Source organism: Grampus griseus (assembly GCF_964374135.1).
Source record: "Grampus griseus genome assembly, chromosome: 6".
NCBI lineage: Eukaryota > Metazoa > Chordata > Mammalia > Artiodactyla > Delphinidae > Grampus > Grampus griseus.
In genome coordinates, this window is record NC_139000.1 from 57,989,010 (window position 1) to 58,013,309 (window position 24,300).

General features: G+C 38.9%; 1 protein-coding gene across 10 annotated transcripts in view; it reads right to left on the reverse strand.

Moving 5' to 3' along the window:
• PTPRD (protein tyrosine phosphatase receptor type D) overlaps positions 1-24,300 on the reverse strand; it is a gene marked incomplete at its 5' end in the record, with an annotated part of 417,042 nt that overhangs the window by 37,709 nt on the left and 355,033 nt on the right. For all 10 annotated transcript variants that reach the window (XM_082656696.1, XM_082656688.1, XM_082656692.1 and 7 more), the window contains 3 exons: positions 10,347-10,501; positions 11,016-11,135; positions 23,590-23,765. In XM_082656696.1, coding sequence (XP_082512822.1) covers positions 10,347-10,501; positions 11,016-11,135; positions 23,590-23,765 — 451 coding nt within the window. The remainder of the gene's footprint in view (positions 1-10,346; positions 10,502-11,015; positions 11,136-23,589; positions 23,766-24,300) is intronic.

A 24,300-nucleotide genomic window follows, 5' to 3' on the forward strand; every position in this document is an offset into this window, starting at 1 on the left:
TGATGAAGCCCAAAGAGCACGGCTTTTAAAAGTAGCCACCTTTGGAGGCTGAAGATTTACTGCAGCAGTGCTGCCATGGTGCAAAAGTACTTTTGGACCTCCTTTTTGGCAGCAGAGTTAAAAGCCTATCGCCTGTTCTTTTGAATTTCCTAATGGTGGCAAATTTTTGTCCTTGGAGGTGGATTTTTTTTTTTAATTGGAGTATAGTTTATTTACAATGTTGTGTTAGTTTCAGGTGTACAGCAAAGTGATTCAGTTATCCATATACATCTTTTTCAGATTCTTTTCTCATATAGGTTATCAGAGAATGTTAAGTAGAGTTCCCTGTGCTACACAGCAGCTTCTTGTTGGTTATCTATCTTATATATAGTAGTGTGTACACATTAATCCCAAATTCCTAATTTATCCCTCCCCCATGTTTCCCCTTTGGTAACCATAAGTTTGTTTTTGATATCTGTAAATTTGTTTCTGTTTTATAAATAAGTTCATTTGTATCATTTTTTAAAAATTAGATTCCACATATGACTGATATCATATATTTGTCTTTCTCTTGCCTGACTTACTTCACTTACTATGATAATCTCTAGGTTCATCCATGTTGCTGCAAATGTCATTATTTCATTCTTTTTTATAGCTGAGTAATATTCCATTGTATATTACACATCTTCTTTATCCATTCGTCTGTCAATGGACATTTAGGCTGCTTCCATGTCTTGGCTATAGTAAATAGTGCTGCATTGAACATTGGGGTGCATGTATTTTTTCAGATTATGGTTTTCTCCAGATATGTGCCCAGGAGTGGGATTGTTGGGTCATATGGTAGTTCTGTTTTTAGTTTTTTAAGGAATCTCCATACTGTTTTCCATAGTGGCTGTATCAATTTACATTCCCACCAACAGTGCAGGAGGGTTCCCTTTTCTCCACACCCTCTCCAGCATTTATTGTTTGCAGACATTTTGATGATGGCCATTCTGACCCGTGTGAGGTGATAGCACATTGTAGTTTTGATTTGCATTTCTCTGATAATTACTGATGTTGGAATTGTTTATTTTTTAAGTACCAAGAGACATCTAGAGCCAAGTCTTTGGTTTGTATGGTAGATGATCAAGGTAGGGAATATTTTGGGTGATTTTTTAAGTAATGAGCTTAGTTCCCTATATGAGTTAAAAAGTGATTCTTAATGTAAGTCTCAGAGAGAAGTTTTCCTAATGCTTATAATAAGAGAGCCATTCAAAGAAGGTTTTTCAAGCTTTAAAGCTTTGAGGTGGGCTATCACTTGGATACATACATTCTGCTACAATCAAAAATCAGTTTCATTGCCATATAGCAGTGGTTCTCAACTAGGGGTGACTTTGCTCCCAAGGGGACATTCAGCAATGACTGAAGACATTTTTGATTGTCATAGCTGTTGGGAGGGTGCTATTGATATCTGGTGGGCAGAGGCCAGGGATCCTGCTAAACCCCCTACAATGCACAGGACAGTCCCTCAAAACAAAAGTTTCATGACTCAAATGTCAACAGTGCTGAGGTTGAGAAAACTGGTCTTACAGTAACAATCCGTTCTAATAAGAATTTTTTTCCAGTTCAATTAAATAATTATTACAGTACTTATGCATTTTTAAAGTGTTAAATATTCTAGTTGCTACTCACTTTCTAGGTTAATGCACACACACGCATTCATTTTCTATTCTTCTAAATCACAAATTACATAGAAGTCAAGCTCACGTTTCTTCTTTGTTGTTTGATAGTATTCTTTGTTGTTTTCCAATAATAACGCCAATATAAACAACCACCTATTTTATGTGAGGTAAAACACGTAATGTGTTTTAATGATAATAAAAACATCAAAAAATAGAAACATTTATTGACTTCCATGTGGCTGATAGCTGGCTAATTATCATGTAGACATATCTTATTTAATCTTTATAAACAATACTACAAAGGACATACTACTATTATCCCCACTTTACTTAACAGAGGTCAAGGCTTAGAAAGGTTAATTAACTTGCCCAAGGCCAGAGATGTAGTAAATGGTGCAGCTGAGATTTGAACTCTAGAAAGCTGATTTCAAGTGCACAGTCTTCACCACCGTGCAGTGCTGCCCCCAAAGGGGCTTTCAGGTCTGCTAAAAGCCAGCTCTGTTATTGGCTGAGGACAGGTCTGCTCTCATGTGTATAACATACACTGAGCAAAATAGAGAATGGCAGTTAAGGTAAGAGGAGAAGACCTTGAATCATAAAACATGGGTTCTCACCCCTTGAATCATAAAACTAGTTAAAAATGTGGTCTACAGCAAGTCACTATAGCAAATTGAGACTTTTCAGTCTCAATTTCCTTATCTGTCTAGTGAGGATGGTAATAATGCAACCTACCATTCTGCTTATAAGGATTAAATCCAATAAATGGTGGGAAGATGCTCTTAAATTGTCACATTCCTACACGAAAGTGATTTGGTTGTTCCTCTTGGGGATGGAATGAGAATGGTAAGGTGATAGTTTCTCAGTTGCCCTGGAAGGGATTTCTCATAGTATAGATCTAATATATGACTTTGAAGTTAGTTTCTTATAATACTGGTCTCACCTCTCCTCTACTGCCTTTATAATGCTTTGTTCCAAACAAATTTTCCATTTCACCAGACAGCCCCCCAAACTCCTTCAGTGTGTGTTTTAAATTTTACATCTATGGGGGCCACTGTGCAATTTCTTTTAATGTTTTCTTTCTTTTTTTTTTTTTTTTTTGTGGTACGTGGGCCTCTCACTGTTGTGGCCTCTCCCGTTGCGGAGCACAGGCTCCGGACGCGCAGGCTCAGCGGCCATGGCTCACGGGCCCAGCCGCTCTGCGGCATGTGGGATCCTCCCGGAACGGGGCACGAACCCGTGTCGCCTGCATCGGCAGGCGGACTCTCAACCACTGCGCCACCAGAGAAGCCCCTAATGTTTTTTTTTGAGTCAAATATTTTTAACCCCTTTCAGTGGAGGTAAGGCATTTTTCTCTTATAGGATTCTGCCATCAGAATGTTGAAGATCTGGCCTCCTGTTTTGTATCACCATGTTGTTTCATAAACTAAAAATTTTTTTATGCAGAGTTATTGATATATAAGAACAGAACTGGGCATAATAGTTTCCACAAGGTATAATTATTTCTCCTCTCCTTAAAATATTTCCATAAATAAGGACATGGTTTGTATATTCCATCCGTTTTCTTATCCAGAGACCTTGGTACTTTAAACAATCCAGTCTTTCATCTGTGGAAGGCCAGCTTCTCTTATTACTTAGACATGAAAACGAATCCCAGGTTTAAGGAAAATACGGGTCTATGGTTCACACTTGTCAGCATCTCAAAACTATCACATGCTTTGGCAATACTTATGGTCTTTGATCTAAAGAGATATTTGAATGGAACACTGGGAAGAATAAAGGATGGAATTTAGAATGAATGGTTAAAAATGCATTAAACACTTTTCCACAGCACTCTTAGCTCCTTTGGATCACAGGTCTTTTATTTTTATGCTCATGTGCAATGCTTTCCAAAATCCCTTGACCTTGAAAAGGCCCCTTTTGTCCATATTGGGCTGGAATTAGGAGTAAGTGGTTATGCTATGAATATGATCTAAGTAGTTTCTTGGTTCTGCTTTCACCTATAAAGTCAAAAAATATTATGAAGATTAGATCTTGGGAATCTTTGCAACCCCAAATTGTCATTTGATTTTTACTGGGTCACCCTTAGTGGCCCACTGATGCTTCTAGGACATTATCTACTTCTGGCCCACAGTCCCTGTTCCTTTCAGTTTTGAAGACTGGTTTGATTCTATGATGTAAAATATTTAAATCACCCTCAGAAGATCTATTTCACTCCCCTTGGGATTGTTTCATTTAAAAGACAGATGCAGGGCTTCCCTGGTGGCGCAGTGGTTGAGAGTCCGCCTGCCGATGCAGGGGACACGGGTTTGTGCCCTGGTCCGGGAAGATCCCACATGCCGCGGAGCGGCTGGGCCCATGAGCCATAGCCACTGAGCCTGTGTGTCCGGAGCCTGTGCTCCGTAACGGGAGAGGCCACAACAGTGAGAGGCCCGCGTACCGCAAAAAAAAAAAAAAAAAAAAAAAAAGACAGATGCAGGGGTAGAGGGTCTTGATCTATCCTTCTTTCACATATGAAGAAAGTATATTCCCCTGGTCCTAAAAGGGGTTAATGTGACTCGCAGTTAGTATCATGAGTCAAGGTTTTATAATTGACTCAATGAAATTATAGCTTCATCCCAATTTATTCACTCCTAACAAGAAGCAACTACTTAGCAAATTGGTTGTTGTATCCCTTTGGTACTAGCAGAATATAAACCACCACTTCTAAAAACAAACAAACAAACAAACAAACAAAAGAAGACACACACACAAAGAATAAGGCTCAAAAAGGAAAAAAAAAAAGAAACAAAGTGTCTTTATTTTCTAAGAGGAAGATTGAAATAATATGGGGAAGTGTAAAGTATAAGGTCTGTGAAAATAGCCTGAAACTTCTCTCCCTTAGTCTCTTTCAAGACCAAATTTTATAAATAAAGAGAAAAAATATTGCATGTCTCTAGCACTGAGTAGATATTTGTAAAGAGATAATGGCAAATATCCGCCTGACAACCATGTGGTCAACACATATGTTGTAAGACGTTATGCGTAAGGAACTAAGGTACTTTCTGCAACAAAAAGAGTCTGAACTGGATATAATGGTGGGTAAGCAGGTCACGGACTTTGAAATAAGTCCTCAATTTATGAGCTGCTTGACCTTGAGCAAATCACCTATGACCTCCCTGTGCTTCAATGTGCTTTACAAGTAAAATATATTGATTTGTGGATTAAATGAGTGAACACTTAAGTGCTTAGTGTTGCTTGGAAAACAGTAATGGCTCAGTAATTGGTAGCTGTTGTGATTATGTTAAAATGACTGAGTGGTAGAAGAGACTCACTTGCTGGCAATCATCTTTGATATAGAAAGAGTGAAATAAAGGCTAGAATATGCACTGTGAGGTGCAGTCAGAAAGGAAGGAGTGGCTCTGCTGACCAAGTCATCAGGGTACGTCTAAAAGTGAAAGGCCCTCCACGTGGCTGGCCAGAGGAGAAGCTGAAGACCATCAAGTGATGTATGAACTGGAGAATTTACTTGATCCATACGGCCAGGCAGCCTGGGGCACATAACTGCTTTGGCACCGCTAATGGCAAGAGTTCAGGCAATTAAGTTGACTTTTCTTGGCCTGTGTTTCTTTTGTATGTGTGCAATGGGAGAATAAGGTTCCTACCTCTGTAGATGTTTGGGGGAAAATGCAATCACACACATAAAACACTTAGAGGAGGGCCTCTCCAGTTAAAGGAAAGATTACTTGATGTCGATTAAGGGTTCAATATCCTTAACTATTATTGTGACACAAAAGCAGAGAGCTATGTCTATATTTAATCATGGAATGAAGGGCATGTGGGAAAGGACATAAAATGTACAGTAGTAGAAAAAGGGATTCAGAAACAGGTATTAGAAAGATAAAGGCAATTTAAAATAATTAAGTTGTAAAAAAAAAATTACTCCAACATTAAGGAGACAAAAATATAGTCTCCTATTAAAAAAATCAAAAACCAAAACCAGTCCAGCCTTGAAATTATCATACTGTTTCTGTAAAAAGATTCCTGAAACGCCATATGGAATTTAACTTCAGCGAGCAACTACTGAGCACCTACTACAATGTAAGAGCTGAGATACAATTGTGCATAATCTATAGCCCATGCCCTCTACGACTGCAAGGCACATGTGATCTGCACACAGACAGCCGAATAGGCTAAGTGTAAAACTATTTGATGAGAGCTGAGAGGATAGAAGGTTCAGTTCTTCCTGTGGGAAGAGGAATGGGGAATGAGCTTAAAAATTTTCTCCAGGGTTTCGACTCAAACATCTACAAGATGAAGCAATTCCTATAAATAGATGAGCTGAGTTGTGTGTAAAAAAAAAAAAAATATATATATATATATATGAGTGGGGAGGGTTTGGAAAACTGGATAGTGCATGGCAGCTTAAAGGCATTCAAGTTCGAAGTTAAAAAAAAAATTACCATGTATATTAACAAAATCATCTGAGGCCAGTCTGCAGCCTTTGCAATACACATAGGGAGTACTATTTAAGTTAGATTATGAATCAGGGTTGCACATCATCAGGTAGAAAAGGGAAATAGGTGAAATTCTAGAGTGGATAAACATCATTTGCCGAGAGCCAGAGATGAAAGTACTTGGAATGTATACCTCGTGGGAGGTGGCTGAGAGAGTGCACAGTGAGGCATGAAGGGCGAGATCAGCCTTGATGATAAATGGCCGTGAATGTAATGCTAAATTCAGTCTTTATCTTGAAGGCCTTAAGAACCACAGCATTAATTTCTATGTATCCTCAACAGCATCATTTTAAGAGTTCAATGGTTTCTCAGGTCTTTCTGAGAACAGCTTTGTTATTATAAAAGATTCTAACCCATAGCTTTAACATGTTCTCTGTCACTGTAAAACAGCTGATGGCATTTCCATGATGGAAAATATCTAAATTAAAAAAATCTATTCAATTAAATATTTGGATATTTATAAACATTTAGTTATTCATAGGATGGATGGCTCATGTCATAGAGATAATATCCAAGTTCATGTTGAATTTTTCTCCCTAGAGTTAGAAATACAAATATATCTTTGAAAACTCACTCAATAATTAATATACGAATAATTTAACATTCTTGCATACTTCTATATAAAAAGCCCTGTCCTAAGTGCTTTATGTGTATCATTTCATTTAATCTTCATCAAATTCTTATTGCTATGAGTAGTGTTACCCCATTTTACAGGTGAAGGACCAGAGGCTAACAGATAGGAAATAACTTGCCCAGAGGCACACAGCCAATAAGCGAACAAACCAGAGTTTTACCCAGGCAGTCTATCACTCCAGAGTGTGCACTCTTAAAGTTGAGATTACATGTTCTGTATGAAGTGACTGATGGCTAGCGTTGGTCTTTTCTCCTATGTCTGTTGAACCAGACATTCCCTCTTTTAGGAATGTGGTAGACTCCATCCTTCTCCTTGACCTTCCAAGGTCTTGTCTCTGCTTGTTGCACTAGTCTATTCTCATAACTCTTTTTTATTATTGATTGTTAGAATTTATTTTATTCATAATGGCTTTTTAGCCCTGTCACGTTTATTACTTAAGACAAAACTATTGGGACTTCCCTGGTGGTCCAGTGGGTAAGACTCCATGCTCCCACCGCAGGGGGCCCGGGTTTGATCCCTGGTCGGGGAACTAGATCCCACATGCATACCGCACCGAAAAAGACCGCGTGCTGCCACTAAAGATCCCGCATGCCGCAACTAAGACCTGGCACAGACTAAATAAATAAATAAATATTTAAAAAAAAAAAAAAAAAAACTATTGGAGGAAAATGAATTTTCTCTTTTTCCAGTCCCATCCTCTTTTTTTGTCTACCATCAGACTTCTTTGAGAAACTCTTCCTTTGTCACAGGATCTGTTTGGCAGAAGGCTTAGACTTACTTTGACTTTGCCACTACTTCTTCATTACAGAGAAAAAAATTCAAGTCCATCATGAGAGAAATCACAACATGAAATGCAGTGTTTAAACTCCAGAGTATTTTCTGTGATTATCTGCAACGTGATCATGGTAACTAATCAGGGTCCCTTTGTGACATGGCTAGTGTCACTTTCTGCATACTGTCCTTCCTGCTTAGAGATGATTTTTAAACCAGCATTTCTGGGATACCACAGGAGCAGTTGTTATCTCAAATGACTGTCCACTGCCACTCTGTCAGAAAAATTATGCTCTTGGGTTTTAACATACTGGTAACCAAGTCAGAGATTCGGGATGCTTTGGAAGTTCGCAGTGTGGATGCGGCCTCTCTCAAAGAGACCAAGATTTCTTATCAGACATGTGAGGTTACCTTTGGATGAACACAGATCGTTTCCCAGAGCTCAGCTTATGCTGCATCTTTCCTTCACTGTTTCAAAGTGGCTAACAAATTTCTTCCACCAATATACCAACTCTTCTGTTGTTTGTTTCAATACTAGCTTCTCTGGAGCCTCAGGCATAGCACTTCCAAATGTCAGCAGCTATTAGCTCTCCACATTAATCTCTGTTTCTTTATTTCTCCTGAGTTGTCTGTATCTCTCAGAGGCGAGTCCAGGTGGCTTAACATAACATCGGGGTGTGTGTTGGAGGGGAGAGTATGTATTTTCTCAGAATAAGGCATTATAGCTATCTTATCTCTCCTACTTGCTTGCTAAGTGTTTTGGAGCCCTCCAAGTACCTATCATAAAGCCTTATACCTTGCTTATGATCAACAGAGGGTAAACTGAATTTTTAAAATTATCATTCTATTTATTTTAGTTTTCCAGGGCTTCCACTTTCATTTATAGAAGTGGGAAGCACATTTTGAAAGAGGGAACGTACTATATTTCAAAATACAGTGCAAATATCATAACACTTCTTTTCAATGAAAACTTCCAAGTTAGGTTTCCCTAATTTTTGTTCCTATTATTTTATATATATATATATAATGTATATGTGTTTGTATGTATGTACATAAACACACATACATCTGTGTGTATGCATGTATGCATCTGCGTGAATTGCATTTTTGCCGGTAGGCATATGAAGGCAACATTTCTTGAGTTAGGCCAAACTCTCCGTTTTCTCTCCTATGCCCAAACTCCATCTGAAACCATTTCATGTGTGAACTTCACAATCAAGTTGATTTTGTGCTGAGCAGGGGCACCATGTAACCAGGTTCAGTGGCTCTTTGAGGTCTGCAAAGATATATAACAGAGTACACAGACTGCCTGCTGAAACCAACCAGAAATCTGATTTCATGATGCAAAAGTATTTGTTCAATTAATAATAATTTGCTCAAGTTAATAACAATAATTTATACTGGTTCAGAATCATGCAGAAAACTGCAACATAGTGGCAGGTCCTCAAAGGCCCCTGTCCTGATTAAAGAGGAGCAAGAACTTGATTATAAGGTGAGGCTGACTGTACCTCCAACTTCTTAGCTATCTTACTTGAATCAAACCCTGTAGCCTCTCTTATGTTCTCTTCTCAACCTGACATATTGTTAAGAACATCAAACACGGTAAAGCGTGGGGGAGTTCTTTGGAATTTGCAAAATACTCAATGAATATAAGGTAATGTTATTATTCGTTTTTGTTGGGGAAAAATGCTGGAAAAGAGAAATTAAACATTATCTTGCTTGGAATTTGCCAGGCCATTGTTTAACAATTACCCCTCTAGCATGGATTAGTCAGGTGAATTTTATTGCTTTTATTCTGATCCATCCATTGTCCCCAAGTTTTTATAAAAATAGACCCTATTTCTAAGATCTACTACATTATGCTATAGTATAATATGGGATGTGAATGAAAGTTATACTATTAAGTAATGATAGAAGTGGTTTATGATAGATGCTTCCTTTTCTCTTTTATGTACTTCCAAACTATAAATTTACTTATCTGTGCAAGAAGCCGTGTTCTCTCATATTTGAATTACTTAGGTTACAAAAAAGTCTTATGAAGTTACATGAACCGTAATTTATATAGCAAGAAACAGAATCTGACTAGATATCTTTAATAATCTGTTAGTAATGATACCTGAGAGGAATCCAGGAAACTAGAAGAAATCAGTTTAGTTTTAAAAATGTATGAACACTTACATACGGTAGAATCTGAGCGATGATATAGAGAATGTTAGAATTAAAAGTACAAAATAATAAATTATACATTTCAAGAGAAATATGGGTTCATTACTTCCAAGTACATAAAATAAATTCTTCTGAACTATAGATCTTCGTATATATTTTATTAAATAAAATTTTAAAGCTCAAAATAGTATATTTTCTATATGTGACTTGAGAATACTAATATGCAGTAAGAAATTATCTCTCTAAGCTTGTATGTTTACAATATTATCAATATTTTGTTCCGCACTTTTTCCTATAAATAGTAAAAAGGTTGTATCAGCCCAGCCCACAAGAGCCTGTCAAACAATTCATACATATATTATGTTTTGAAAGAATATATTTAGTTTTGCTCTAAAGAGAAAATACCATGGATCATAGTTGCCTTTATCTCCCAGGGCGGGTATGCACTGTATCAAATCCTTCCTATTAATGTTAGTAGAGGCCTCCTTTGACCAAAAAAGACTACCTGTATTCTTTACGAAGGCAGTTGCTATCCCAGAGTATCAAGAGGTTGGAAACAGAATATCCAATGAGGCATCCTTCAGTTTTCTGTCTCCCCACAAACCTTCTGACTGAGAGAAAAATGCTCTCAGAGGTTCTTACCTGCAGTGCACAACCATCGGACCTGCATCGGGAGGGTTACAGGTTTTGACTCTCCGTAAGAAAGCTAGAAAAGGTGTTGGGTGTTCTGGAACACCGTGATCAGGCCAGGCGGTGAACTGGAATTGTCTTACTTCTCTCTTCTCACTTGAACCATTCTGTGAAGTAGGAACACTGGCTGAAATTCTGTGTTCCTACCCTCAGGTTGTAATGATGAATAATAACATGCAAGAAGTAACACAAAGATGTGCTATCTTAATTCCTTCCCCCACCCTATATCCTTTGGGAAGACACACTCTGGAGTTATAAACCTCAAGCAATTTGTAAATGACAAATATTTGCTCAGGAAGACAAAATTCCTAGGTGAGAAGCATTCATTTTTCAGGCTTAACTATCAAGAGCACTCCTGTTACATTTTACAGAAAGAACTAGTTCTTCTTCACCTATTCTTCATTCGCTGAGACTTTCATTCAGAGCAAGAGTTCCATATTTACTGATACATCTCCAGACAAGGAGAAAAACTGCTGAGCGATAGTGAAAGAATTATTTCACTCTTCATTGTTGCCAGCAGAATCAAGATTTAAGTAAAGCACTGAGATATTCGATTTTTCAAAAGAAGGTTTCTTTAAATAATGGAAAGGGGAAAGGGAGGGAAAAAAATAAAAAGCAAACCTTGTAAAGTGCAAACGTTCGAACACAATACGTGGCCAGCTCCACGGTATCTAGCAGCGTCACTTGCACAAGCCCATGGGTTTCTGTGCCTCTACTGGGCCAATACTGGTCACACTTCACCTAGAAGAGACAAGTGACACATTCAGGGCAGATCCTCATCAATTTCTCTATTAGTTTTACTTTGAGTTGCTGTTGAAGGAAAACAGCTTTTCCGCATTTCGTTTTATGTTGATCTTTTTCTGGCGTGCATTCTTGTTATCCCAATATATGTAAATTGCTGCTCTGATGCCAATGTAAACCACATTTTTCAAACTGGTAGGAATACTAAGCAGTAACAGATTCAATTTTCCTGGAGAGAAATAAATTACAGATTGTCACTGAGTAAAATAAGGAGAGAGGTATTTGAAACTTCAGAGTACTTGAAAAGAAAACACAAATTTGTCTGAGAGAGACATTAAGAATCATTTCAGAAAGGTTACACTTAGGCACTTAAATGACATGGTGAGATAGTTAAGGTTTAAAAGGCACAACCTATTTCATCTTGAGCTATCACCATCTCCAAATATGCTTGTTTAAAGAAAAGGAGAGCTAATTTGTAAATCTATCGAAGTATAACAGACAACACAGAATTTTTTAATGTAAGATAAATGGTATGTGTATCAAAACCAAATTAAATCTGTAAAGTCTAGGGGGAAAAGAGCTGTCTGTTCTTTAAAAAGTCTCAGAGGGTCACACGCTAGCAGTGGCAAAGTGTAAATAATAAAAAATCCATTCATTTCAGATGAATAATCTACAATTATTATGTGGAGTTGAACAACAAAAGCGCATAAAAAGTTTTCAACCCAATTAGTTCAACATTCAACAAAGAATAATTCCAAGTCTGCAGTAAGCCTCAAATTTACTGAATGTGTCCTTTGGGCATTAAAAAGAGTAATGAAAAATAGCAAAGACATCACTATATTTTCTAGTAAGACCATAGATCAAAATATATTTACCCTTTCTATATCACATTAAAAGAAAAAAAAATGGGAGTATTTCTTAATTGAAGCCAACTAAAATACATTTCTCTAGGTAAAGAAATCTAGTAGTATTTTATATTAGAAAGTACATCTTCTGCCTGAAAAAGAAATATGTGAAAGTTACAATCTTTGGATTTAAACAAAAGCAATGAGGCATTATTACCATAGATACTAGAATTTTTTGGCCCAGTGAATAGAATTACTAGATAATTATTTGCTTTTATGTTGAATATAAATATTACTAGCATTCTGTGAATAATATTGTAATTTTCTATTTCACACCTAAAGCATCTGATGCTCAAAGGACTCAGCCTCTTTCTAGATACTGGATGTTCTGCAAAGGGAGAGGGTTAATCCTCTACACAATTTCCTAGACTAGTTAAAAAAGAAGGTACAGTTACATAGTAAAGCAGAGACTGCATTCTCAAGGTTTGACTTCTGTGCCTTTATTTCAGCTGTGAGACCCACACAGACATTATCTATTTTATGAAAAACAAACAAAAGTGGTTCACAGTAAAATGGACACTTTGTGTCTTAGTAAGATTTTTTTTAAAAGACCTGCATTTTCTAGATGCACAAAATATTCTTCTGTTTTATATTTCTGTCATATGTTCTAAGTTAAAAATAACACAAGAGAAAGACAGTTCTTTAAGGAGAATATTGATGTAGCAAGACCAGGGTTGGGTACCTCTATATGTCCTCTGGCCATCCATTAAAACCCAAGTCGTATTTGGACAAACTTAGCAAAGGCTACTACCCTAATAGAGCCAACACTACTTAAGCAGCCATAATTCAGATGGAAAAAAAATCACATAAATTAAGTCAAAGGCTCCATTTTAAACCATGAAATAGATGTCAAGTTGATGTCTCGCTGCAAAAGACAAAAGAAATTTTGGAGGCCTCTTATTGCAGCATTGAAGGGATGCCAGCAATGTACTGAGTTCAGGAAGCAAGAGAGAAACTCAAACTCATTATTTAACAGTTTCAGCTGGACATCAACCGTTTCAAATCAAAACCAGCAGGTCAAATCCCACGAGGACAAACACCGCTATGGCGGGCAAATTAATGCAACAAAATGAACTAGAAGGTCAGTACAATGTACGGAACCCAATTCAATGTTATTATGTTTCAAAGCTGGGAATTGGTTATCCTCAGACCTTTTGGTGAGGTAAGGAAAAGGAAAAGAAGAACCATAAGCCAGCCTTTATGTGACCTCTGGAAAAATGACCCCATTATTGAGTGACTTTCCATCTACAAATCCACTCCATACCTAAGATGTAGGAAAACTTAAATTTATACTATTCTCATACTTCTAGTAATAAGTTTAAGAACTGCAACTATTTTTGGCTTAGACTCTGACATCTTTAGGAAAAAAAAAATTACCACAAAACATTACTATAAGGAGTAAATATTGTGAACATTTTTAGCTAAAAGAATAAAACAAAAGTTCCTGTACTCATTTTAAATAATGTACTGTAACCTTACTCTTGACTAAAAGAAATCCTCTAAAATGTTTTAAGTGCAACTGTAGAAACTAGGAGCCATTTTTTAAGAAGCCAATATATTTAAACATTGCCGTTTTCTCTCAGGAAATATTTCGCAAGGGGAGTTTATGAAAAAATAAACGTTCTAGTGCCTGCACACATGCACACATACAGTCTCAGCAGTGGGATTAGAAGCGTTCCCTGAGCTATCTGAACAGCTACAGCGACACATTCTTCCCTTCAGTAGCGAGGACCCCGGCCCTTCTTCACTCCACCTCGTCCTCTGAGTACCCTGCAGAGGTTTCACCCAAGTTCTCAGGGCTAAATTTAAGGGCTTAGACTTACTGACAAATACTCCTTTAAGCCTTTCGTTTTTAGCTGTACACTAAACAAATAATTTCTGATTTTAATGTTAGAGAGAGCGAGTCAGAAGTCTAGTGAGGAAAAAATTTAAAAGGATGCGGGAAAATAACAGAAGTTATTTCTTTCTAATCAGTTATGCAAATGAACTAGCTCCATTCTCCTCTCTTGAGATGTTTTTTTGGACCATAACCACTCCCCTCCCCCACCATTTTTTTCCTGCGAGAAAAACCTCAGAAGGTATTTCTAGAGAGTTCCTACTTGTTAGGCTTCATTCGTAGAGCTGAGTGTGAGAACTGAGACGTGTAGGAGGCTCCCCTTTGGGTATATAGAACGAGAAGGCCAGAGCTAGTGAGTAAAAATACTGATTTCTGTCTTTTCTTATGTGATTCTGAAGTGACTACAAGAGGCCTTCAGGACTGATTCATGGAAGGTCAGGCGACTAGTCTCACTGGCTGGCTAGTAAGCTGCTTCTCTATTTCCAGGATCAAAGCCTTGTGGCCTCTTCTATAAAATGGGGATGATTATCTCCAGCATGACAGGGCTATTGTAAGGCTCAAAAATCTTGCACCTGAAACTCTGAACCCAATGGCCAACACAAATAGGTATCCAATGGGAATAGCTGTTGTTAACTATTAAGTAGATTATGTTCTCAATTTTTTTGTGGTGGTTGTTATAAACATTCTGAATGGGAAAAAATGAATATGTTATTAATCCCAGCAGATATGTATTTACGATGTTCTAGATGGACGGTAAGGTGTGAGTGGCTATGGGGACGGTCGTAGTGAAAAACGCAGTCCTGCCCCCAATCCATCAGCCTTACTGACTAAATATGGAGGTGTGTTTACATTTCCTGTTTTTTCAAGTAGGTAGTTGTGAGATTGCAAACAACTCCCTTAAAGCACCTGGACCCCAGTCTGCTGTGAGAAGAGAATGTACTAGACTCTGAGGTAGAAAAGGAGAGGAACAGAACTCACTACCCAGTCTGTGGTTTAGAAACATTGCCCAGTAACTCTACTTGAGGCCTAAACTGAATGAGACAGTTCAGATTCCTGGCTGAATTTGGGGGAGTTTTTTTTTTTTTTTTTTTTTTTTTGCGGTACGTGGGCCTCTCACTGTTGTGGCCTCTCCCGTTGCGGAGCACAGGCTCCGGATGCGCAGGCTCAGCGGCCATGGCTCACGAGCCCAGCCGCTCCGCGGCATGTGGGATCTTCCCAGACCAGGGCATGAACCCACGTCCCCTGCATTGGCAGGCGGACTCTCAACCACTGCGCCACCAGGGAAGCCCTATCTTGTAGGATCTGATCCAGCAGGTCTGCTGACTGTGCTTAGGGGGAAATGCTCTCCTTCTAGTTCCATTTTTACTTCCACATGGCTTATCTTGGACATGGCCTGGCACGTCATGAGCACTCAACACGTGCAAGCCAACTTTATAATCAACTATACTGTGGTCTAGGTTGGCTTATTTTTAAATAGCCTAAACCTTTATGAAAACAAAAGCTCCTCATTTCAATTTAACAAAGCCTTATTGAGCATGGCAGCATGGCGAAGCATCAGAATTCTAAATGCAACAAACCAATACCTCCAAAGGGTCCCAGCATCACTGAACCAAAATGCATTTGCCACATGTTATTTGGAAAAGCCTGCCTAGGGCCAGGTTATTTAACCAAGGAAGGATTTAGAATGGACAATAAATGATACCTGGAAAACCATAACTATTGTTGAGAATGGCTGGAAATCAGTATTTAGTAAGTTTGGGCAGAGGATTCTTCTATAAGGAGTGGCCAGTATGTTAACATTAGATAATGCAAATCAGGGTGAATATAGGGAAAAAGGAAATGTTAACACACAACTATCAACACATTTAATAAGGGAAGATATAATGAAAGTTTCAGATAAATATTAGGATATATTTTAGTGGACACAAGAATTATATGCTGAACTGTTTTTTCCAAAATAAGGAGATATCATCTCAATGATTCTCTTCTCTTGCAGTAATAGTGTCATTCTCTCCACTGAACTAATATCAATATTTAGCCATATCTATTTTCAAACGGCAAAACTACCTAGTTTGTGTATTTCCCCTTTTCATTTTCTCTTTGCAGACCACTATTTAGAGGAGAATCAAGGGCAATGGAATACTTGAAATGAGAGTGAAATTAAAGCATTTGACTACCAGCCTAAATAGCTTTTCATAAATAAAACCATAAAGTTGAAAAATATTATTCTCTAAGTAAACCAAATTATACATTATAAAACTGCTTATCAGTTCATTGAACTGTTCAAACACTTTCTAAACCATTTATTAATTTAAAAACCTGATATTCCCTTTTGTTTGATGTATGCTATGGACTGAATATTTGTGTCCCCTCAAAATTCATTGAAATCTAATCCCTTATGTGATGGTATTAGGAGGTGGGTGGGGCCTTTTTTTTTTTTTTTTTTTTTTTTGCAGTATGCGGGGCTCTCACTGTTGTGGCCTCTCCCGTTGCGGAGCACAGGCTCTGGACGTGCAGGCTCAACGGCCATGGCTCACGGGCCCAGCCGCTCCGTGGCATGCAGGATCCCCCCGGACAGGGGCACGAACCTGCGTCCCCTGCATCGGTAGGCGGACCCCCAACCACTGCGCCACCAGGGAAGCCCCTAGGAGGTGGGGCCTTTGCTAGGTGATAGGTCATGAGGGTGGAGCCCTCATAGAATGGGATTAGTGCTGTATAAAAGCTCTGTCACCCCTCCATCACATGAGGATACAACAAGACAGTTTTCTATGAACTAGGAAGCGGCACCTGGATCTTAAACTTCCCAGTCTCCAGAATTGTGAGAAATGAGCTTCTGTTGTTTATAACCCATCCAGTCTAGAGCATTCTCTTACTGTAGCCCGAACAGAATAAGACAACGCGTCTGCCAGGGGTTAACAGAGGGAGCTGCACTGAACTTTCCAATGATTTCTCCCATTATATCTCCAGTGTCTAGCACTTTGTTGTAGCCAGAGGAAAATTGTGTGAAATGGCTCTCTTTCATGTCCAGAGAGCACTTGGCTATCAACCCTTCCCTCATGGTTTGGGTCTGTGGAGTCTGCCCCTCAGCCCCAATCACTCCTGGCAGTGGCTGGGTGCTCCATGCAGCCTTACTGGCACCGCTGCATCTGTCTTTGTCTGCCTAGTGGCTGCCTGTGGTCCAGCAATGCTCCAGTGTCACTGCCACTGAGAAATATCATTAGATGACAGAGTTTCAATAAAAAGATAATGTTTGTATACCAGCCAGTACTGAAACATTTCAATATTTTAACACCCAGTAGAACTATACTGGTGCATACGAGCTGAATATCTGCCTTGCCTGGGCATAGAAATTAATCCACACTTCTCAAAATCTTAGAAGTGACAGTCCAGCCTGGGAGTGCTGTAAACATGAATGTGGAGAATAAGAGGGGCTTTGCACAATGTCACTGGGAGCACAGCTGCATCTCCCCCACCCAGTCCAGCTCAGTCCTTGGGCTGTGTTGCTTAATTCACTTCAATAGGAATGTTTTGAGCCAGAATCTGTAGACTGCCATTCTAAATAGAGGAGGAGGGATGGGCAAAGAAGGCAGAAAATCCAGGAAGCGAACAAACAGTTAAGAAATTGGTGGGATTCTTTCTCTTTTATCTGACACTGTGTCTGTTGACAAGAGAAAACCAAAAGTGTGGAACTTCCCAGATAAGGACCCAAACATCCTTTAGGTTGCCAACATGAGTATCATTCTTTTTGTTGCCAGTGTCCTATATACATTAAGTATCCACCACTTTTCAAAAACAATCCCATACATCAGGCAGACTTCAAAGGCAGTGTTTGCACTGCCGTCCCTACAGTTGCTTAAGGAAAAAGCAGTTTCTGTTGCCCTAGATAGGCAGTGCTTTAGGCTGCAGTTTGAGAAATTAAATGTTCAAGGCCTTTGGCACTTCCAGTTCTATTTGGAAAAGGACACAGACCTGGCATTTGGAAAGCATTTGCTCTCCATTAAACTTACCGAAACTTGACAAACCAGAGGGGCCAAGAATTAGCCTGCCACTGGCCAAGGCTGGGCCTTCCAAAACCGATAACGGCAATGAAAACAATAACACTGCCATTTATAATCTTCAGCGGGATTCTGCCAACTTTTAACCCAAAAGGACCTCATAATCTGAAAAGAATCTCAAGATTCGTTTTACAGAAAAACAAGAAAACGTTTGATCAAAATCTCCTTTTTTGCCCAGAATTGCCTTCAGCCACAGAAGCAAGTGTGACTATGTCTCCAGCTCACTGTCACTCTCTGTTGGGGTAAATTTACCATGGTGACATTCGAGGAATGGAGAGGACATAGGAAGAGTGAGTGATCTTTAGGTCAGAAGTGCTCTACTGGCCAAGCATCAAGTTTAACTCCCTAAACTATTACCATAGTGTAGTTAATGCCAACCTGGTCCCTTTGGGCTTGACAGCATCTAACCTCCATTCATTAGTACAAACCACCATATTTACTGGAGCAGGGACTTTCCTTTTCCTGGCCTAAGGTAAGTCATGATGCACAGAACATTGGATCTGCTCTAGCAATGGATGCCATCAACTGGGTTGTCTGGTTCTCTACTTGGGAACAGAAGATGGGATTTAGAGAGTTGGGAAACCAAGTATAGACTTCTTCACTTCTAATTCTATGCTTTTACCACTAATCAGTGTGGTCCACATTGGATGACAGTTCAAATCATGTCCCATTTTTTGGGTGTCAAAATTTCACTCCCATCCTTGACATTTATAGCACTAAGTACCACCACAATAATCGCTCTTTAAGTGAATCAACTCCCACTATAAAACTTGCAAGACATGAAGCAACAATAAGTGTCAACTATGGGAACTGACTGAAGGCAGGCTGGGAAGACAAGTGAAAGCCAACTATCCCTTAACCTCGGTGAAGCCATTTCACCCTCTAACACTACTCAAGGCTGCTGAAGAATTTGTCAGCCGTAGGTGTACACGTTCCCTCTGTCTTGTATACCTCGAGATGGGGAACAAAGTTGAAGAGAAACAGCAAAAAGCAGATAGATAAAGGAAAAAAAAAAAAAAAAGTGAACAATCACCCACTAAATAATAGAGCTTCCTGGACTAGGAATCACCTTGGCAAATCCTACCTCAGAGACTCCAATTCTTCAAGTGAGGCTTGCCAACCATGTGTCCCAGTTGCCCACAAATAACACCCTTGGAGTGGAAATCCCAGCTGTATACATTTTGCTCTCCTACCGGTGCTTCATTTTTTCCGAACTTTTTCTTCCCTCCATGTGGTTGCCCAAACCAATTCATGTGCTTATTGGCATGTTATGAAACATGGAAACAATTAGAGACCACATTCTGGGGCAGAAGGATGACTCGCTGCAGAATCAATGAACTCTGCAGAACTTGAGAGGATTTGGCAAAAAAGATGGAAACTGTGGAATAAAACCCACTAACCGTACCTCATGTCACACAGTATACAAGGCTTTAAACTGATCTGTGCCTTTTCAGGCAGCAATCAAACTTTACCTTCAAAATCTCTAGTTTCTAGCTTTATATATATATATATATATATATATATATATATATATATATATATATTCATTCTAATGAAACTCAAAGAAAATATTCAACTTACACATTTTCTCTTCAGGGTTGATAAGTGGTGAATGTACAACCGTGGAAATAGTCTCCTGATTTAAGTTTGGGATTCCTTCAAGGCCACATTTGAGGGAGAGTGATGGCATTTGAAAAATCACAGAACTTAAGTTTTCAAATGGCCACCTTAAGCCCTAAGCCATACCTCACACTTGTAAAGGGCTTCTTTAGCCCTCCAAATGCTAAAAATGGTCAATTCTCTAACTAAAGACCAATGAAATGTCTAACACATGCTAATGAACCCAGTATCCTTTTGCTTGAGTGAACTATTCTAACTCAGCAAAGGTTACAAGCCCTGCTGCTGTATCAACCACAGAGAGATGGTGAGGGTGAGCCTTGGTACAGAAGAGGGTGGAAAACACAGGAGGTAGGTTTTAAAGGGAGCGTTCCCTAGCATCACCAAATAAAAAAGAATGAGGAAGGAGAATGAAAAACCGAACCAGAAGGAAATGTGGTATCAAGAATATATTATATTTAGTGATAATTATTACTACATGTAACTCGTGTTGACATTACTCACTATTTTCATACTGTATTCTTCAAGATATGTGAAAGTGGCAGCCAGAATGTTCTATTGCGGTCTTTTTGTAGACTGATTAACACATTCCCTGTGTCAGGGTCTCCATTCGGGAGGTTCTGTCAAAGGCAAGTGCAGAGGAACCCCACGTTCTGAGCTACACTCTCCTCTTGACTAGGATGCATGGTTGTGCCATCCTGGGGACAGTGGGCACATTTCGCCATGTGCAGTGACTCTAAGTTTGGTTAGGATTCATTGTCAACCATAGAGAAACAAACTCATTTCATTTGGGAACAAAAATTGAATTATTTGGAAGCCAGCTTTAGGGGAGACTAAAGTTATAATGGTAAAGCCTCCAACTTCTCTATCTCAACCAAAAAATAATAGTGTAGACTGAGAGCCACCGTGTCACATTCCTTGTCTCAGGCAATACTCACAATAACCATAACCCTTTCACGTAATCGAAAAAGGAGAAAGGAGACTTTGAGAGGTCCCGCAGCTTGCCCAATGTCTCATAGCTAGTATGCACTAAAGTCAGGATCTAAACACAGACATTTGACCGCAAGGCACCCCTACCTGGAACTATGTCAGGCAGCTTCCACTAGTGGTGGTGTCCCCAGGGAGTTCTGTGTAATATCATGCTATCTTCTCTTCCCTTTCCTTTTCCTTTCTCTTTCCCACTCCAGTTAACAGGTATTCCTGCCTACTTGTAATACACAGAAGTGTTTACGCACACACACACACACACACACACACACACACATACCTCTTTTTTCAGCAAGCCAAGGGGATGAATATTATTTCAGGAACCTGAGCCTTCATCCAAATAATGAAATTTCAAGCTTCAGCCCTTGGAGAGGTGATTTGTGTAAACTACCTGGACCTCCTCTCTTTATAAGAGGGACTACAGGCTGTTTCTAAGTAAAGCCAGGCTAGTTCCTATGTCTACTTTGAATTTGGCTGTTGGGAATTGAGTCCCCAGGTCAGCCCACATAACTCACAAAGTTCCCCAAGTATGGAGCTGTATATTTCAGCAACAACTAACCACTATTTATAACACTGTTTTTATAGCAAAATTTAATCTATGTTCTTGTTTTGAGAATCCAGGAATGCTTTCCGCTTCCTCCCTGGGACTTCGGTGGAAACAGCAAGTGGACAGGGGAAAGGTGGAGTGGAGGATGTGAGGCAGGAAGATGAAGACAGGGTGAGATAATTTGAAGGACCAGGGCTTTGTTAGCTCTCTCTAGGGCATTTGGTCCCTTATTCTCAAGTGTTCTAGACTGGAGAACAAATGCCTTTTTGGGCCTTGGGGGTCAGGGTTCATTTGTATGATTAGGTTGATGATGGTTGAGATTTCTAAACATTGGCTTTATGCACGTCATCATAAGTTTGGGTATAGGCTGAACCACCGCAGAATAAAAATCACAAGACAGCACTTTACTTGGCCTCCTCAGGTCATTTAACAAAGGAGAAAGGTAACTTGCAAGAGCAAAGAGTAATTAATGAAGAGAGCAAACAGAGGCTCATTTAGTAACTTCCAAATAAGTTTCTCTGTCTGAGGTGGGAAAAAAAGGTAGCCTGCAACATAAAGATAAACTGTAGGTATTTAAGTCACAATGCCTTCTGCCAAGAATTGCTCATTACCATCAGATGTTGCACTGGCAGTGGGGCCAGTTAGAACTAATTTTATTATTAGAAGCAATTAGGGAGAAAAGGGGCAGAATTCCATTCGGTTATTTCAAAACAAGTTTCTGTGCATGGCTTAATGAAGGCCTGCAGTGTCAAGATAAAAATGTGTGTTTTACTGAAAACAGCTTTTGCAAATGACTGCTTGTTACCAGCCAGTATCTCCAGGCAGAACAGTCCGAGTAGCTTGGATTTACATGTGTGCTGTAATATAACAGTTCAGCTGTCTCCGCTTCACAGAAGTGTTAACAGACAGTACGGCCTGGTGGGTAAGCACAGATGTTGTGGAGACAGACTGTCTTCAATTCCTCACTCTGACCTTGGTAACTGAATGAGCTTAGGTGACCTTCTGGAATGTCCTGGCCTTACTCATATATAAAGTGGAAATCACAGAAGTGTTTATCTCATGGGTTGTTGTAAAATATCAATGTATCCAATACATGTTAGGCATTGTTAGAATGATTAACGATTATATCCAATAATTATTTGGGCGGGGGATTGTTTTTAAAGCAAGGGCTTGCTAGATAGGGGTTACCCTGAGTACAAGTCAGTAATGGATCTATTTACATCCATTTTGAATGGCATTTGCATGTAAAGTATAACACAGAGACGTCTTCGCAGCCATCAAAGTTTTTATCTAAATTCTTTTCAGACAATATTTCAATATTTCTGTAGAATTCACATTTTGAAAAGACCTGATTGCTTTTTAGGTTTGCTAAACAAGTTGTGTACTGTATCTATTGATTTCCCAGCTTTAAGGTAACAGCTGGGACTTTTTATATTTTCCTAAGTCTGAGCTTTTCCCTTATGAATCTCCTGAGCAGCTTCCAACTCCTCTCTCATATACATACTGGGGCTAAGAGAAACTGTATTGAGCTTAGGAGAACATTGAAAAAATCTCAACTGTCACACAACAAATGGGGAGCTGGGCTTTGGCTTCCTTCTAAATATCCTTTTTGATAGTACTGTGACCCCAGTGAACGAGCCCTCTACCAGTGGTTTCAAACTCTGCCCCGAAGGCCCCACACAGTGAGAGTATGCGCTGTCTTCAGTGATCTGTCAGAGACTTACTTGTTCCTTAAATTCTCAAGGTTACAGATTGATTTTCATCAGATGGCTACGATATTCACTTGGCATATTCACTTGGGAATATGGCATCCTGCTTACCCATTATGTTCTACTTTTGCAAATCAAGAGCATTTAACTAATGTGCCATGCTCCGTAATATTGGACCCATATGATGAATAAAATTCCTTTCTTGGACCTTACTAAGCAATGACTCCATTATTAAAATCTATTCATTTTGGAGAAGGCTAAACTAACAAAATGCCCTCTACACATTTATGTGTTTTCTTAGCAGTATATTAACCAACATCATTTTTTTGGCTGCCCTGACTTAATTTATGCTAAGTTGAATAATTTTTAAAAAGAGCCTCTTTCACAGAATTTTAGATTTTACACTGCAGATTATGAGAAAGAAACAGTTGAAAATATTGGGAAGTACATATGGTGAGATTCTCCCCCATAGTCTGTGTGTTCTTGTTCAATGTGGATTTTACAAAGATGTCCAAGTTAATATTTATTTTTTCTAACCAAGTTGTCTACTTCTTTGAGTGCTGTTTTTTTCTTTTAGCGATCACACACATCATAACATGAGAGAATTTCCTTTTTGAAAGATGCAAAAGAATGTTAAAGAATGGTTTAATCTAAGCTGTTGATGCTCATTCACAATTAGTGTCTATTACAAAGTCAAAGCTTAAAGACAGGTTAGATTCTGACCAGAATAAAATATGCAATGCAGGAACTATCTGAGGGAAGATTTTGAAAGGGAGAAGGTAGATATTCATCCTTACCCTGGATCGTTCTTCTAGTTTTGTCATCATAACAACTGTGGCACTCCGTTGTTCCCATATCATTCTCCAAAAGTCCCCAAATGTTTCGGGGAGAGATCCCTGTGTTGCAATATAGGCATTTTGTTTCCTATAGCCATCTATGTAGTTGGCATTCACATAGTCACTTCCTGGGATTCCTGTAAAACAAGGAGTGTTATTCAATGAGGTGAACATATCACAAGAGGAAACAGCCTGGGACATGCCCTAATGACAATGTTATATTAAGAGGAGTCACACTATATTAAAGTTTGGGTTTTAAACAAGATCAAAAATAGGTCTTATTGGGACCATTACGTTAGAGTAATGCAATGTTTGTATTTATCATGTGACAAAGTGGACTCCAAAGAAAGAAAAACACAACCAATTGTCCATAGAATGCCTTTTCTCTCACACGCTGTCTGTTTTCTCCATTGCATCAGAAAAATATAGCTTGCAAAGGAGGATAAACAATTATCTGGTCACTTTCCTCACTCATTCTCTTCTTCGTTTCCAGACAAAAACCAACTAAAATAATGCCTGAGCCTGTAAATGCAATATAGGGTGGAACATGTCATAACAGTGAAAAATTCTTCCCAGATTTAGCTAAGAGGAAACTCATATATAAACTCTTTTAATCCTCACAACAACTCTGTCAAGTTCTGTCATGATCTTCCTTTCACAGAGGTGGAAACC